This window comes from Carassius carassius, chromosome 43 (assembly GCF_963082965.1).
Source record: "Carassius carassius chromosome 43, fCarCar2.1, whole genome shotgun sequence".
Classification (NCBI taxonomy): Eukaryota; Metazoa; Chordata; class Actinopteri; order Cypriniformes; family Cyprinidae; genus Carassius; species Carassius carassius.
Window position 1 is genome coordinate 8,440,993 of NC_081797.1, and position 16,622 is coordinate 8,457,614.

Sequence of the window (16,622 nt, forward strand, 5' to 3'; positions counted from 1 at the left end):
TAAAACAGATGTGTAAGATACTATTTATCTTTTTTTTTATATCTTTTTTTGTGATTTAAAATTTATGTTTTAAATCATGAAGGCAAGCAAATGGATATCACACAAGAATTATGCCGGTAAACATCTTAATCTCATTCAATAAACTATGCAAAAAAGCATATTCTCTCAGAGACGATGAGAGACGATTCTATTTCAACATATGCCGATAATGGTATATATTGGCCTATATTTAATTGTATAACAGACCTGTTTTAAAATACCTTTTTTGAAACATTTTGTTTGAGGAGTAAATAGCCTTATCTTTTGTTATCCTAACAGCACATCAGTTATGAGGTTTTGCAGGGCAAATTAATTAATAATAAATGTAACTTCATAATAATCATAGGCCAAAGAAAAATAGGAATGTAACAGGCCTACATTAAATGGAAATGCCAAATCCTCCTAATTTTGCCAATAATTGAGGTTTTTGACTATCTCTTATCTCTTTGGCTATTGTCGATATAAGTTCATCATGTTTTGACACACCCCAACAAAGGGAGGTTTTTGCAGGGCCTTTTGCAGTCCTTGTCCTTTAGACCATCCCCAAACGTTATGCCACTAGGCAGACAGCACGGTGCCTGTTACGTCATTTGGGCTGGCTTGTTGAGAGCAGTGGCACTAAGAACATCATATTTCACACATTTTCGGCTCTTTTATTTCCAAATGTAATAGGGATAGTTCAATGATTGTTTGGTTTGAAATGCGTATATATATATATATTTACAGAGCACAATAGGCAATAAGCATCTGTACCGCAGTATATGAAAGTATGTTCAGTACCTCAGTATATGAAAGTATGTTCAGTAAGATGGACACAAAACATACTGTGTGAAATATTGTATCCCATAATGCAAAGTACTCAACTTCCATTTCCAGTGTGATAAACAAAGTGAAGATAATACACCTGCATGCTAATTTTCAACCTAACATATAATACATTTGAATATTTATTTCATATGTTAAAATGCAGTTTTAAATTACATTTTAACTTTTTCTTGACAAATTATTAAATTCCATGGAAGACTGTTTCCACCACTGAATAGAAAATTTAAAAAAAGTAATTGCGAGATTTAAACTTGCAGTTCTAACTTTTTGTTCTCTCAAAATGTTGTGATATAAATTTTCAGTTGCAAATTATAAAGTTAATATTTTGTGATTAAAAACTCGCAATTACCTTTTTTTTAATTCAGTGGCAGAAACGACTTCCATAAATCTTACTGCCTACACTGTTATAAAAAATATATAATAATAATTTTCAAGACAACTGGATGCCATGTTGCAACAAAGCTAGAAAAATATATTGTGGAATATTGTTTAAATTGGTAGGTAGCAATAGTGTTTTTTTAGTATTATTTATGTACTGTTTTAGCATTTATTAAAATTCTACATTACCTATTTTGAAGTAATTTTGTAATGTGCTTTTGTCATTTTTATTAGTACACACACACACACACACACACACACACACACATCTGTTTTATTTACAATAGCAGCACTGGGCAAGTCTAATATTTTATTTTGAATATAAAGTTAATGTTTCAAAAGCAGGATGCTACACTGTTGTCATATGACCTATTTATATGATACATTTGGCATCCAATTAAAAAAAAATTCTAAAGATAAAAATTGTAGGATATGATATCCAGTGGAGTACTGTATGTTCTGTTGCAAATTATATATAATGTATACTACAGATACAGCACAGGCAGTATGATAATATTTTATTCCAAATAAAGGTCATTGTGCAGTCCCGTGTTCCTGCATTCACTGTCAATTTTAGTCACAGTGTTTAGTTATTATTTGCATAATGCACTCGAAAAAGGAAGTAGGTTTATTAATCAGAACTCACCACTTTCCAGTCTGGCTGCAGGCCTTCCTCTTTATAAAGGATGTAATCGATTCTCCTGCCATTGCCTTTCAGGGGGATTTTGCGCCCCTTCTGGCTGGGACAATGGTTCTTGCTAGAAGGGAACACCAAGTACTCTTTTCTCCCCTCTTCATTCTCCATAACCCTGTCAGACCAATGCAGTTTGACTGAGTGTGTCTGTCATGAATGCGTAATCTATATACATATATTTGCGTTTGTGTTTAGTTTACTTTTGTAGGCTCTCTGGTGAGCTGGCTTCCTCATCATACAGACCACTCGTGTCCAGCAGTGTACCTGTATAATATGAACATGCAAACACATACATCATTTTTATATGAACTGAAGATATAGATTTTGAACATATTTCTACCCTGAAAGTACAACCCCTTAAAGACCCTTAAATCATTCAAGTAGCAGATATTTGACATCTCTGTGCAGTCAAGGTCTCTTGAGAGCAACTAAAGGGACAAAACCAAATGGGACCGCTGAAGAGTAACACCAAAGTTAAAATAAGCTCAAGGGAAATCTGTATGAGTCACGACTGTGCTTCTGATATACAAATGTATCTAATGTGTCATCTGCACCTAACCTTTCCTCGCCAGGCCGATTGTTCCAGTACTTTCCATCAATGTGCTATTTGTGACTACTGTACTTTATTTAACGATTATTATGGGGCCTCTATAAACTATGAAGCCTACTGAAGTGAGAAAGGCTTATCATTTATAACAAAATCACAAAATGGTAAACAAGTATGAATAAATTCATTGAATATCTATAGTCGCATTCAGATAGAACAAGTTTTTCATGAGGAAGTCAGATAAATCCTTGTTTTGCAGATGTACTTTCACTGTAAACAAACACAGCCAGGTTTTTTTTTTTAAATAGTGAAGTGATAGTATAGAACAATTAAAATGGATTTTGAAAAAACAAAAATGAAAACGAATGATTAAATCGTGATCGAAATTAATTGTTTCCAAAAATAAAACGCATCCAAAATAAAAAGGTTTTGTTTACATATTGTGTGACCTGTTATTATGTGTATATATAAATGCACACAAATGCATGCATTTCAGAAAAATATGTTTACATATTAAATCTATTTATATATAATATAAAGTATATTAATATAAATATATACATGTAAATATTTTTAAATATATACTGTATGTGTGTGCATTTATATATACAGTACATAAGTCAAATCAACACATCTACTTTTTTGTTAAGTGACAGTAAAATATAAAGTACATTTAAAATGTATTTAGTCATATAATTAATATATTAACAAAATACATACAAAAGAACACCATGGTATAGTTGAAATCTAATCTAGTATGGGATGCAAGAATTGTGGAACCAAAAAAAAAAAAAAAACAAGGTTGGGTCATGGACTAAATATGGTTGAGTACCCCTGTTCTAGAGGTTAGTAACAAAACTGTTATCTTTCCATCTATTCAGAGTGTCAATCTCCATTCCCTCACCAGGCCTTGAACCCCAGAGGAGAGAAAAAACAGGGTGAGCTATAAAAGAGAAGTGGAACACACCCATAAATGACGGCCACTAAATTCAGAAGTGTCATCAAAGGCCGTTAGATCTATTTCAGATGTGGGACTGGGCAAGAACTTCTCTCCTGGTCTCCTGCCAGCTCATCTAGTGCACCATCTGTGTGTGGCCGTGGAGAGCACAGCCGTATGACAACTAATTTAGCTCTGACATGGAAGCAACTTTAAAATCTCACAGAAATCGAGACACTTCAGAAAAAAAGCCTGTTACCATGTTATAAGAGATCTTATTTGTGTGTGTGTGTAAAAGGTTAAAAATGGCCATAATGAAATCTTTTATTAAATTTTAATACAATATTTAAACTATTTAATAACAAATATATATAACTGTATTAAATGCCTTCAAATCTCACATTTGAATCTTGATGTTGATATAACATGCAGATGAATGTTTTGTGTCTGAACTGCCTATAGAAAATATGTATGTTATATATTAAACAGGAAAATAATTGCATATCTATCATATCAGCACGCTGCTTTCTAGATATTACCATTTGCATCAGTTCTTGAAAAACCCACATTGGTCAACCACAAGTGAAGATCTCTCCACCACTAACCCACAAGCTCTCGTGGCACTGCCTGCAGAAGGTCTTTCCTGAACTCACCCAAAGCCCACGGTTTGTCTTCTCCAGGACCGAGACGACAGGGGTCTTTATAATGAGTGAAGAGGGCATGCTGCTGTTCCAGCTTATCCTCTAAAGACAGAAACAGAAACCATGTGAAAGAAAGAAAGAAAGAAAGAAAGAAAGAAAGAAAGAAAGAAAGAAAGAAAGAAAGAAAGAAAGAAAGAAAGAAAGTCAGAAAGGGTTATATTGCCTTCTTCTGGTCATTCACAACAAGCTGAATATTATTATTATTATTATACTGTATATTATTTTTGTAAAATGCATAGTTCTAACTCTAAAGTATAAACACATTCAAAAAACTGTGAAAGATTAAAATATTGTTATTATTAATAGTAATTAAAATATAAAAAAATGAAAACTGAAAAAAAACAATAATTTACGAGAAGAACTGTTTATTGTAATAATAATAAACAATATCTACCAAGTTTTTCCACATTTTGTCATTTTTATTACAAATATAATAAATAACATTTAATAAAATGGCTATATACTCATATTCAATATGGAAATTACTTATTTAAAGGTGCAGTCCATAACTTTTTTAGTTTTTTTGGTTAAAAATGATCCAAAATCAATATTTGAGCAAGTACATAAACAGCCAGTGTTCGAAGCTATCACCTTACTTTAGCTCGATTCACAAGGGTTAATTTATAATAATGTTTTCTAATTGTTGTTGGGGTAGATTTTCGCGGGAAATTGGAGCATGCTGCTGCATCATTACGTCATGTCTGTAAACATAAAGAAGTTGTCCTGGATACTAGGCTATCGCATGTGAGGATCCTGCAGATCATTTAATTATAGTCTATTCCAACAGAAGCTGGAATAATTAAATCATCTAAAAAAAAATATTTTGATTGTAGATTGTAATCAAGAAACTGTATATGAAACACGTGAATTAAATTAAATTCCAGTTTTAAATGTGCTTCTGATTACAGATAGCCTGGGTTTAAACAAAATGTGTATTTTAAAGACAACCAGTTTAATCGTAGCATAGTTTGCTTTTTGGGGTTAAAAGAATTGCTTAATATGAAATTCAAATGATGAGACAATTAGAGATTAGACTGTACAGAAATAGAAATGAAATAGAAAGACATGCACTATACACACTATACTCATAGTCATGCAATGCTGATGTTGTTAACATTATTAATTTGAGAATAAAGTTTAATAATAATTTGAAGGGTTTGATGTGCTATGAGCTAATCAATCGTTAGATTAAATCACCATTGGTAGCGCGATTTATTGTAATGATTTTTTCCTCAGTTGGTCAGACCAAAGCGTGGCAGACTTGTTACTTGGTCAAATGAGAATATATAGTCAAAATTCTTTTTTTTGGTCATATATTCCAAGACGTATGCTAGAATCTGTGATTATTAAATACAGTGAAAAATCCACACCAGCACAGTAACTGACAGAAACAGATTCATCCGCACTGGATCACAACCCACGCATGGAATATAATTCCGCAAAGAACTGCAATTCCAGGTTTTCAAACATAGATGGCGACAAAGAGACAGAACTTACAGACTGCAGCTTTAATATAAATAGAATATGGTAATACAATAAATATATATATTTTTATGTTAATAATAAAGACATCTTTTGTTAAGTTTTTATTTTATTTTTGTTTAACATATTTTAATAAATAAAATACTGTATAATCTACAATATTGTAAAATATAATACAGTAAAATAAAATGGCTATATATACACATATACACACAAACATAATATTTAATATAATATTTTAATATCATAAAATATAGTATATAAATAAAATATAGGAAATATATATATATATGTTTATATTAATATAATTTATACTTTTGTATTATATTTTTAAAACTGATAATAGTAATACATGTTCTGCCAAGTTTTTCTCACATTCTGTAATTTTGTATTTTATTATAATAACAATAATAACGTTAACAATAACAACAATAATGACAATATATATATATATATATATATATATATATATATATATATATATATATATATATATATATATATATATTTCTAATATTGATTTTGCTGCAATTTTTCAATGTTTCAAGACATGAGTATTTTGGGGGGTAAATATCATGGTATGAGTTAAAAAATGCTAAAATATGTTAAATCCAGCTGATACATATACTTATCTGTAAGTACTGTAGCTAAAGATATAATCAATTTTGTTGTTTATTACTTTATTCTAAAATTCCCAGGGCTTTGTAAGGAGATAATGCTGGTACCTGAGGAGCAGTTGTCAAAGTTGAGGTCTCCGAGGATGACATCGAAGGCCACCTGATCTTCCAGAACCTTCTCCTCATCCGAGGGACCCGAGGTGGCTCTCTTGAACTCTGCTCCCCACTCCAGCAGCATATCCAACTGCTCGCAGCGCACCGATGAATCACCTGAGAGAGGAAGACAGATTTACACAAACAATACCTGAGAACTGAAATGTAATAAAACCCTGGATTTCATTTTATGGTGGGTTTTATTAAATAAACTGCGCACGGAGCGCATTGTGCAAAACAGCTCATTTGATTTCAATGTAATAAAATGAAATAGCGTCACACTGAGGTGCCTCCAGTCTATCACATTTTCACGACTTGTTCTGAGGCAGTTATGGCAGATTTAGAGATTTAATGAGGCTAGGGTGGGAAAACAGAGACAGGAAGAGTGCGAAAGAGCAGTGAAGCAAAGTAACATAGGAGATCCTCTGTTACATCTCCCCTCTGCTTTGGTGGAGCTGACAAGGGCAGGTGTAGAAGAGAAAGAGAGAGAGAGAGAGAGAGAGAGACAAGAGAAAAAGAACAGCAATTTAATTGCATTTCTCTTGGCTGCTGAAGTTAGAACTATGTGTGTTGCTGGTGGTAATAGACTTTTAAAAAATCTCTTAAAGGAGCAGTGTGTAATTTATGCACCACTCGTGCAAAACTGTTACTGATTACTTGATTTCTTGTTTCTGATTGGCCAAACGATAGTCAGTTATTTTATATATGGTAAAATTTTGTTAACTTGCAATATACACTACTGTTCAAAAGTTTGGGGTTGGTAAAATTTTTGAAAGAAGCCTTGTATGCTCACCAGGGCTGTATTATTTAATGAAAAATACAATAAAAACTGTAATATTAAGAAATATTATTATAATTAAAGGACACGTTTTCTATTCGAGTATATTTTTTAATGCATTTATTCCTGTGATGTAAAGCTGAATTTCCAGCATCATTATTCCAGTCTACAGTGTCACATTCAGGAATTTCAAAAATCATTCTAATATGTTGATTTGCTTCTCAAGAAACATTTACTGTTATTATCAAAGTTGAAACAGTTGTGCTGATACAGTACTGTTGTGGAAACCATGACACATTTTTTTGACTTTTTTGATGAATAGAAAATTCACAGTGGTGATTATTTAAAATAGAAACATTGTAACACTGTACTGTAAATGTCTTTACTGTCAATTTTTCATCATAAAAAAAAAACATTTTAAATGGTAGTCTATGTGTGCCATTAAAATTGTCTTATTTAGAATAAGGTAAATAATTATATTACAACAAAATGCAAAAAAAAAAAGCATTGTATAACATTAGCGTTGTATAACAACATATAAAATAAAATACCAACAATAATATTATAGGGTGTTTGCTACCTAAATCTATATTAAATACCTTAAAGTTTGTGTTTTCCTTTCTGAAAATGAAGATCTTGAAAAGTCTTAAATCATATTAGAAAGTGTTAAACTCATAAAAATATGGCATTAAATGTTTCATGCACTGAAAACATTTTTATATCTTCTTTAGTATTTTTATTTTATTTTCCAATACAAGTATCTAAACATCTTTAAATTAATACACATTTACTTGAGATGCAAACGAAGTCTTGTTTTCTACAAGAAAAACTGAACAAAAATAAGTGATCTTATGGAATAATGGAAATTTTACTGCATTTCCAGGCCCCCCCCCCCCCCCCCAAAAAAAAAATCATATTTTAAATTTTGCGACAACGAACTACATTAGCCATAAAAAAAAATGTCCCTCTAGGTCTCATTTAATCTCTCTTAAATCTCTACACAGCATAAGAAACCACATTTCAGTGTGTCCAAGACAAGTGAACAGCCTCATATACATGTGCGTATATCAGGAGAATAACTTAAATCCACCTCCACACAGTCAAAGTCTATAACACACACACACACACACACACACACACACAGTGTGACAGGTGAAAACAAGCGATTGAGAATATCCAGAGACGAAGCTGCCTCCTCTGTTAACTGAACCACTCTTGTCCCTGAAAGTCCCTGTCCAGCATCATCTCCAGCATAATCAGGTTTCTCTTGCCTTCATCCCCGATTCTTGCCTCTTTCCCTCATGTTTCATTTATCCTCCTGAAATAGCCCCTGCTCTATAATTAGAATGGGTGGCAGACACACAGATGCGTAGGTGGATCCCAGAATAGTAAAAGTGTCTTCGTAAAAAAATGAGCGCTATAGACCGTGAGCTTTAAATAGGGCTGACGCCAGGATCGTGAGAGCATGTCGCCATGGGAACCGGGACCCTGTGGGCGAGCGGGACACGTTGATTAATCGGAGTGGAGAACAGGGGTCAACATGCAGTGATGTCACAGGCCTTGCATGTGAAGTGGTGAATCGGGTGTGTGTGCATGACACAAGATACTGAGATAAAGCAAAGAGAAGTCGTTTTTTACGGGTTGCACATGAACACTCACATGAACACTCCCTGCTCCTTGTGGAAATCTACTCAGAGGTACGGCAAACGAGCAGTAGGATCAGGACAAACCTGTCAGGATCACTCGACATCACCGCACCAGTCAGGCTACAGCAACACCACTGGGGGGTTATGAGTGTGTGTCAGGATAAAATCTGAAAAAGCCACCCAAGCTTGTGGTCCTGACTGGAAAAATAGCTTCGGACGGGCACTAAATGTCTCATTTCACATATAAAAATTAAATAGATTTAACATATATTATTATTGAAATTATCATTAACTTGTATATATTATAATATTCCATATATAATATTTTGTATATAATATATTTGATATATTTTTAATATGGATATAATAATTTAATATATGAATCATATATATAGATATATATGACATTTAGAAAAAAAAATAGTAATATTAACAAAACATAATAATTCATAATATATTATTCATAATAATAAAATATTGTATTATATTATATTAAATTATTAACAGGAATGATAATAATTAATATTATTAATACTACTACTACTAATATATATATATATCAATCTGGCTTAAGGTCCAATCATTGGACAACTACTGCATTACATAAGTTTACTAATGATGTGTTCTCAGCTGTTGATGAGGGTAAACTCACAGGTGCTATTTTTCTTGATTTATCCAAAGCTTATGATTTAGTTGATCAATATTCACTTTTAGATAAACTTCATGCTATTGGTCTTTCTGAAAATGCAATTAGGTATAGTTCATACTTGCATAATAAAAAAAAAACTGTGTGTAGCATTAAATGGGAATAAATCAGATTTTTTGGTTCAACAAAGAGTGTCAAATGATGTTGCTAAGAATAACATTATTTTGTGTATTTGGTGTAATGAAATGTGTTTATGCAGTTTAAGGGCCAAAAATACATTACTGTCCACATACTGTACATTATTGTTTCTCCTGTATTCCCAGCCTTTCAGAAATGCATAGTTTTTTTACAAACCTCATCGGTCTGAACAAGAAACAGTCCTCATCCTCCGTAAATTGTGTTGCACACATATTTGGGTTGAACTGTTCTGAAACAGTGTTGTAAATACAACTTTACCACTGATTTCTAGTTGTGTCCTCTTTTGGAAGGCCAATGAAAGTAGTTTCACTTTCACAAAGAAAAATGCAGCTTCTCCAAGACATGGCAGCAGAGGCAACAGTGAGAATAAAAGTTACGCCTTCTTTCTTCACGTGAACATTTTGGCGGTGTTATGCAAATCTTCAACACACAGTTATGTAGATATGTGGGGGCACATTAAATCAAGCTGTTTTAGGAGGGGGCCGAGTCTTAACTTTTATAAAGAATATCTCTTTGGATTTGAGACTTTAGTTTTTGCAACTATGCAGATCTTCTTTACACACAAAGAGCTTGTAACACTCCAAAAAGAAAGGAAAAACTGAAATCGCATCATATGACACCTTTAATTATTCACAACAGCACATGTTGATTTCCTATGACAGATGGCGCAGAGATCACATACAGACATTTCCAAAGAACAAAAGAGAGTGTTTGTTTTTGTTTTGTAAGAGACTCTTCTATAGACCTTGAGTCTCCAACACACACTTGATCCATCCATACCATGTAACCGGTCTATACAGCTCCTTGATGTAACTGATCAAACAGCTTATATAAACACAGCAAAATAAGCCTCAGTTATTAAAAATGCAACAGTGCAGTCTTATACATTTTCCATGTGAAGTGCAAATGCAAATGGCTGTACATTTATTTTGCTCATTAAATTAGTGCTCTCACAGGATGTGTGTATTTATATAATGTACAGTGAGCTGAGAAAACCATGTATAATATATAATAATTTTGTTCTGGCTAACAGTGAATTGCAATGTGCATTTGAAGGAAGCATAGATACTTTAAACTCAATGAGACTGAAATAAAATATCTGAATCTGAAAACGCTGGTGTGTTGTCTGTCTCCCTAGTTCAGGTTACCATTGACTTCCAGTGTATGGACAAAGACATGAGGGTGAGTAAATTATGACATATTTATCATTTTTGTGCGAACTGGCGATTTACATCTCTATGACATCCTAGTTTCAGATATGACTATACATGAGATATCAATCTGTCTGCTCTATTTGTGTGTGCATAGACACCCACCTTCAATAGCATGCAGATGAGTACAAGCGATATATCCAACAACCCGCTGATCCTGAGCAGAGCTTCCCACCTGCACCTGAGAGAATAGAGCAGGAGGACAAAAGAGATCGAAGAGTGAGAACTTTGCCACATCAATTTTGTTTCAGAAATGCAAGATCAGTTATGAAATGCCGTCAACACCCCTGAGCACTGTTGCACTGTTTCTCTGTCAGCTTCTTCTGTCATAACACTCTAGAATCCTTTCATCTGTCTGTGGTTTGTCTGGGGACAGAGCTTGCACACCTCTGAGCCCTTCAAAACACCTGCTCGTATCATCATTTTATCCAGCCGCACCAAATTCCCCCATTTCTTTTTGTTTTTATTTTCTGGCTCATGCATTATATTGGGTCATTAGTGACTTAATATTTCAAAAAGACAAACTGATTAGTAAGTGGAGAGCAAATTTTATGTGCATAAAATGCTGCAAAGTCAGCACAGGGTTTTCTTTTTTCTTTTCTTTTTTTCACACACACATATACCCACATAAGCTCGCTGCAAATATATATATATATATATATATATATATATATATATATACACACACACACACACACACACACACACACATACATACATATTTGTGTATATGTGTGTGTTCACATTTGACAGTGTTATTTTATTGCTATTTCCTGTATGTCAACATTAAATGAGCAAAAGTACAGTTAATTTTAAAATAGGCAAATTAGCATGTGGAATAAAATATCAATACCGATAAAATAATAAAATAAACACATATATACACACATAAGCTCAGTCATTTTATACATATTACCATATAATATATTAGAATTAATTATATTAATATAATTAATCATTGATATAAATGTCTATAAAATACATTAGTAAAATGTTTATATATAAAACTGAAGTAATAACTTAAAAATCTGTTGTTGAATTTAGGAATCACAATTCTACAATGCAAAGTATGAACAATGGATTTTAATTTTGAGACTTGCTAAAGATTACATTCAACAGTGTTTTTTTTTATTATTTAATTAGATATTTTATTTATTAATTATTTAAATTAACTGTAGCATGCATTAAAAGGCAGACAAAGTAAATCTGAATTTTAAGGAAAAACAGGGAAAACTAGCATGCAAAATTAAATTTCAATAAAATAACATAAAAAATGAGAGCATGTAAAGATCTGACTGAAAAATATGTTTGCTTGGTTTTTTTCTTTTCTTTTTTTCTATTCTGTCTTGTTCTGTAGGCTGTGTATATTGTGCAAGTTGCAGCACTGGCAAATACAGCTGGACACAGTTTCTCAACCTCCTTCCAAATCCTGAAGTCCTCCACAAAGTGCAAATTCTACATTTCAGCAGCAGGCGATAATAAATGTCATTGTTTTTTAGAGCTGATTTGTAGATTTAATTATACTAATGAGGGTAAGACCATGTGGTCTGTACCGTGAGCTCACTGCACTGGATCAAACCGGGTTCTTAAGCTTCATTGCCTTTCTCTGTTCCATAGTTTTATAGCCTCTCTTTCTCTTCCTGTGTCCTTGTGTATGAATATTTCAAATGTTTATCCATGCTTGGCTAAGTGTGTGTGTTGCACTGCCAGACTAGAGAAGGCAGGAACTCAGATGGGTGGAAAATGTTTTATGTGTCTATAGGGATGTCAAAGGTTGAAAAAAAAAAAAAAAAAGTAAAATAAATATTTTTATAGTACCGGTAGCATCAAGAACCAAGAATTAGATGACAGCAAACTATTTTTTAATGCTCATAAACCTGATTTTACCAAGTGCACATGTTCCGGAATAAACATCTTTATTGACCCTGGAACAACATTGTTATTAACCAATCAGATTTTACAGTTAATAGTTTTTGTGAAGTTTAGGCTTAGAAATCAGTGTTTGGTGCTTGTACATCAGTATCATTCATCTATCTTTTTCTCATAGTTAAGGTTAGTTTTAGGTGTAGGGATATGGTCAAGACTACATTTTTGGATTAAAATGTTGTTCCAGGGTCAACAAAATATGCTGACCTAGGAACATATCTAACTTAGAAAAATGGACGTGTGTGCACATGCACACATACATTTCATGGACAAAATACATAAATATCTGTACTTTGGGACAGCTATTCATTATGTCATTAATAATAATCATACAACATTTTGCCAAAAAAAGAAGAATTGGATGGATAAAAATGGACTGGAGACATATGGATTATGTGGATTATTGTGATATTTTTATCAGCTGTTTGGACTCTCATTCTGATGGCACCCATTAACTGCAAAGGATCCATTAGTGAGCAAGTGATGTAATACTAAATTTCTCCAAACCAGTTCAGATTAAAAAACAAACTCATGAACATCTTGGATGTTTTGAGGGTGAGTCCATTTTTAAGCAAATTTCAATTTTTGGGTGAATTGTTCCTTTAAGCCCTCTACCATGCAACATAAAAACAGAATGTGTTGAAGAGCATATTAGTTTTGCTGTTGTATTGAAATGTATGTCGCAAAATGTGAAATTTCACTGGTATTGCTGTTGACTGCTAAAATGTCATCTTAAGTGTCTGCAAGTGTATTGTGTGACCTTGTACGATATTTTATCTGATCTAAAATTCATGCAAGGTTTTTTGTTGTGATTATGTGTGCATACTTGCAAATAATGCTAATGAGCAGTGTGCTAATTGGAATGTGTCTGCCACTTGTGAGATCTCTTATAAGGTTAAAGATTATTTGCCCGAAGGAGAAACAGTCGGCTTGCTCAGTAAGTCCATCACAGACACACACACATATACACACACACACACACACACACACACACACACACACACACGCACACACACACACACAGAGGCTTGGCTGTCTAATGAACTTCCTCCAGTTCTTTTAATCCACTCCTACTGGCAGCTTGAATGCTGAGCTGATAACACACACAGCAAAGACATGACTACAGCTGAAGACAGTTAGTACTTTACACTAACAATGCTTTGCAAATAGAGCTGACCACAGCAGGAGCAGCAGGTCACGGTCTTTCACTGTTGAAAGACAGCACTGATTGCTGTACAATCTTCAAGCTTTAGGGGGACATTTTGCTATCTTGCAGCATTTAATGCAGCATTTTAACCCCCTCCTCCCCAAACTATGCATAATTACAGTGAAATTTTCTTGTACTAAAAACAGTAATTTAGTTTTACACAATGAATCCTCCTCTTTGAGCTTCATTCATGAAACACAAGCAGAGCAAATTAAAGAGTATGCCTTAGAAATCCATTTGTATATAACTGTCCCATTGAATGAATGCAGCAACTTACATAATTATTGATTTATGCAGTATTTATGCAGATTCTTGATTCATGAATGGCCCTCTGACCTTTAGAATTAAATAAGCAGTTTTTTTTTCTGTTGTACCTTTAACACTTCTACAGTATATATATAAAAAACCTCTGTTATGATTTGTTGTGCAGCAATTTCCATGAATGATTTGGGTGGACAACATAGTTCTGCATTCTGAATGCTGACACATGAACTATTCGTTTTTATTTTTGGAAGCCATGAAATCAATGTCTGACCAGCGAGATGGGATTTTTCAGTTTTTGAAAGAGGGTGCTCACCGAGGCTGCACTTATTTAATCAAAAATAATGTAAAAACTGTAATATTGTAGAATATTATTACAGTTGAAAATATTTTTCTCTATTGGGACAATATTTGGCAATTCATAACAAACTAAAAAACTCATAAACGTTCCAATACATATAGTAGACATGGAATTTAAGGACACACATTAACGATTTGCTAACGATCATGCAAACCCTAAACAAGCATCTATCCTTGACGTTGTGAGTGTAGAGAGCTCTTGAATGATAATAAGAGGGCTGAACATACATACTGAAAGGCCTTAATTAAAAGGCCACTCAGTCCTATGGGAAGCATTTTTAATTAATTTTCCACTCCACACACATCCCTCCCTCTCTCCCCCATTTATTTTACACCCCTTCCCCCACCACAAATTATATGACAAAGCTTTGTCTGTTTATTTATCAGAAGCTGACCTTTTATTACCCATAATGACCTGGGGGTGAGAAGCAGTGTTGCAATACTACTGACCTTTTTTCAGTAGTGTGAGAGTAGTTCTGCTGTTTTGGCATTTTTCAATAATTTCCACTTTCCAGAATTATGCAGTTTGTGTTAATGTATGTAATGTATTTTTTTGTCAGATAAACACAAAAGAATGATAACGTAACGTAATGTAGGCATGGGCCTAGTCTTCCCAAAATCACAATCTACAATCTGAACCACGATCTTCAAAATTTTGAGATGTACTATCAAAAATATCCTAAGTCTATTACTTCACACATTTAAAAAAACACAGTATTGCATTAATCAATCAGTTGTCAAAATGGTCATTTAAAGCTACGTTTAACTTTAAAACCCTACATGACTGTATAAATTACATTTACATGGATTCTTATTAAAGTTATTAAGTGATTCAGGCAAGAGCAGTGACTGATTTTCTCTGTCTTTACATTAATGACACAGACAGCAGTAGTTTTATTAGGCTACTGTCTATTTAAGACAGAATGCACATATATAATATGCTGAAACATAGCCACTTTGAATAGTCAAGGACCGCCCAAGAGGTCACATGACTGACAGGTAATACAACCAATCATGTTTCAGTTTCTGTCGAGTCATGTTTATGGGGGTGGAAATGTCCCCACAATAACAGACAAACGTGTAAAACTCTTGGAAATATTTTAAAGAGTATATGCGTGAACTTGACATATTTCACATACTTTTGAAAATCCAGTGTTCAGTTGACCCTGATAAGCGCTCATGTCGCTTGCTGTAATGCACAGTTGTAATGTCGATGACTATTGTCCCTCCATGAAGGGGGTTGGAACGAGAAAACACGAAGGCGACACACGTCTCCCAGTAATTCTGTATCGTAATCAACCGATAAAGTTTTAAAATGTAAACATCTGCAATTTGTTTATAATTTCTGCACAGGAGAGACTTGGTGAAATATATACCTTTTTAATATAAAGCATGTCCCACAGTAAACTTCTTTTTTTACGACAGTCACGTTACATGATTTGAACTATTTGGCCATTAAGCTTTTAAGGAAGGGTTTAATGTACTCTGTAAATAACATGAGAGGTAGTGCGAGAAAAGAGCAAGACAGACAGAGAGACCCTGACCTTCCACATCCCTGTTCCGTCTGAGTGTGTTAATTAAATTATTATTTTTTTCTCCTATGAACTGAAGTGTGAGCTTTAAAATTAATTATTTTAGGCTTTGCTCCAGTTGTCAGGCTCTTTCGGGATTTTTACAGCAGTTCTTTTTGGAATTATGCGTCATTTAACTGTACAGACTTTTACTTACAATTCAATATAACTCTAGCCCTAGTCCAACACTGTACACTATGTACTGTAGAAGGTTGAGGAGCCCCACCCACTGTGAAATCTCATTGGTTCAAAACCTTGCTTTGAATAGCTGTGTATGAATTTTGTCTAATTGGCTGTGATTGTGCCACATCATTCAGGAGTTTCAAGTTCAAGTGGTTAGTCAAATAGATTGTCGCTGGAAACACATTGTTATTTCTGTCATTGAATTTGAAATGAAAACCGTAATTACCCTAGCCTTGTTTTGAAACCTTCAGGACTTGATGAC

At 33.5% G+C, this 16,622-nt stretch overlaps 1 protein-coding gene across 2 annotated transcripts in view; it reads right to left on the bottom strand.

Annotated features, from left to right (window-relative positions):
- The window catches only part of LOC132125018 (sphingomyelin phosphodiesterase 3-like), a 47,812-nt gene that overhangs the window by 1,911 nt on the left and 29,279 nt on the right, over positions 1-16,622 (bottom strand). For both annotated transcript variants that reach the window (XM_059536221.1, XM_059536222.1), the window contains exons 3-7: positions 10,958-11,033; positions 6,329-6,490; positions 4,074-4,163; positions 2,137-2,200; positions 1,889-2,051 (exon numbers count right to left, since the gene is read on the bottom strand). In XM_059536221.1, coding sequence (XP_059392204.1) covers positions 1,889-2,051; positions 2,137-2,200; positions 4,074-4,163; positions 6,329-6,490; positions 10,958-11,033 — 555 coding nt within the window. The remainder of the gene's footprint in view (positions 1-1,888; positions 2,052-2,136; positions 2,201-4,073; positions 4,164-6,328; positions 6,491-10,957; positions 11,034-16,622) is intronic.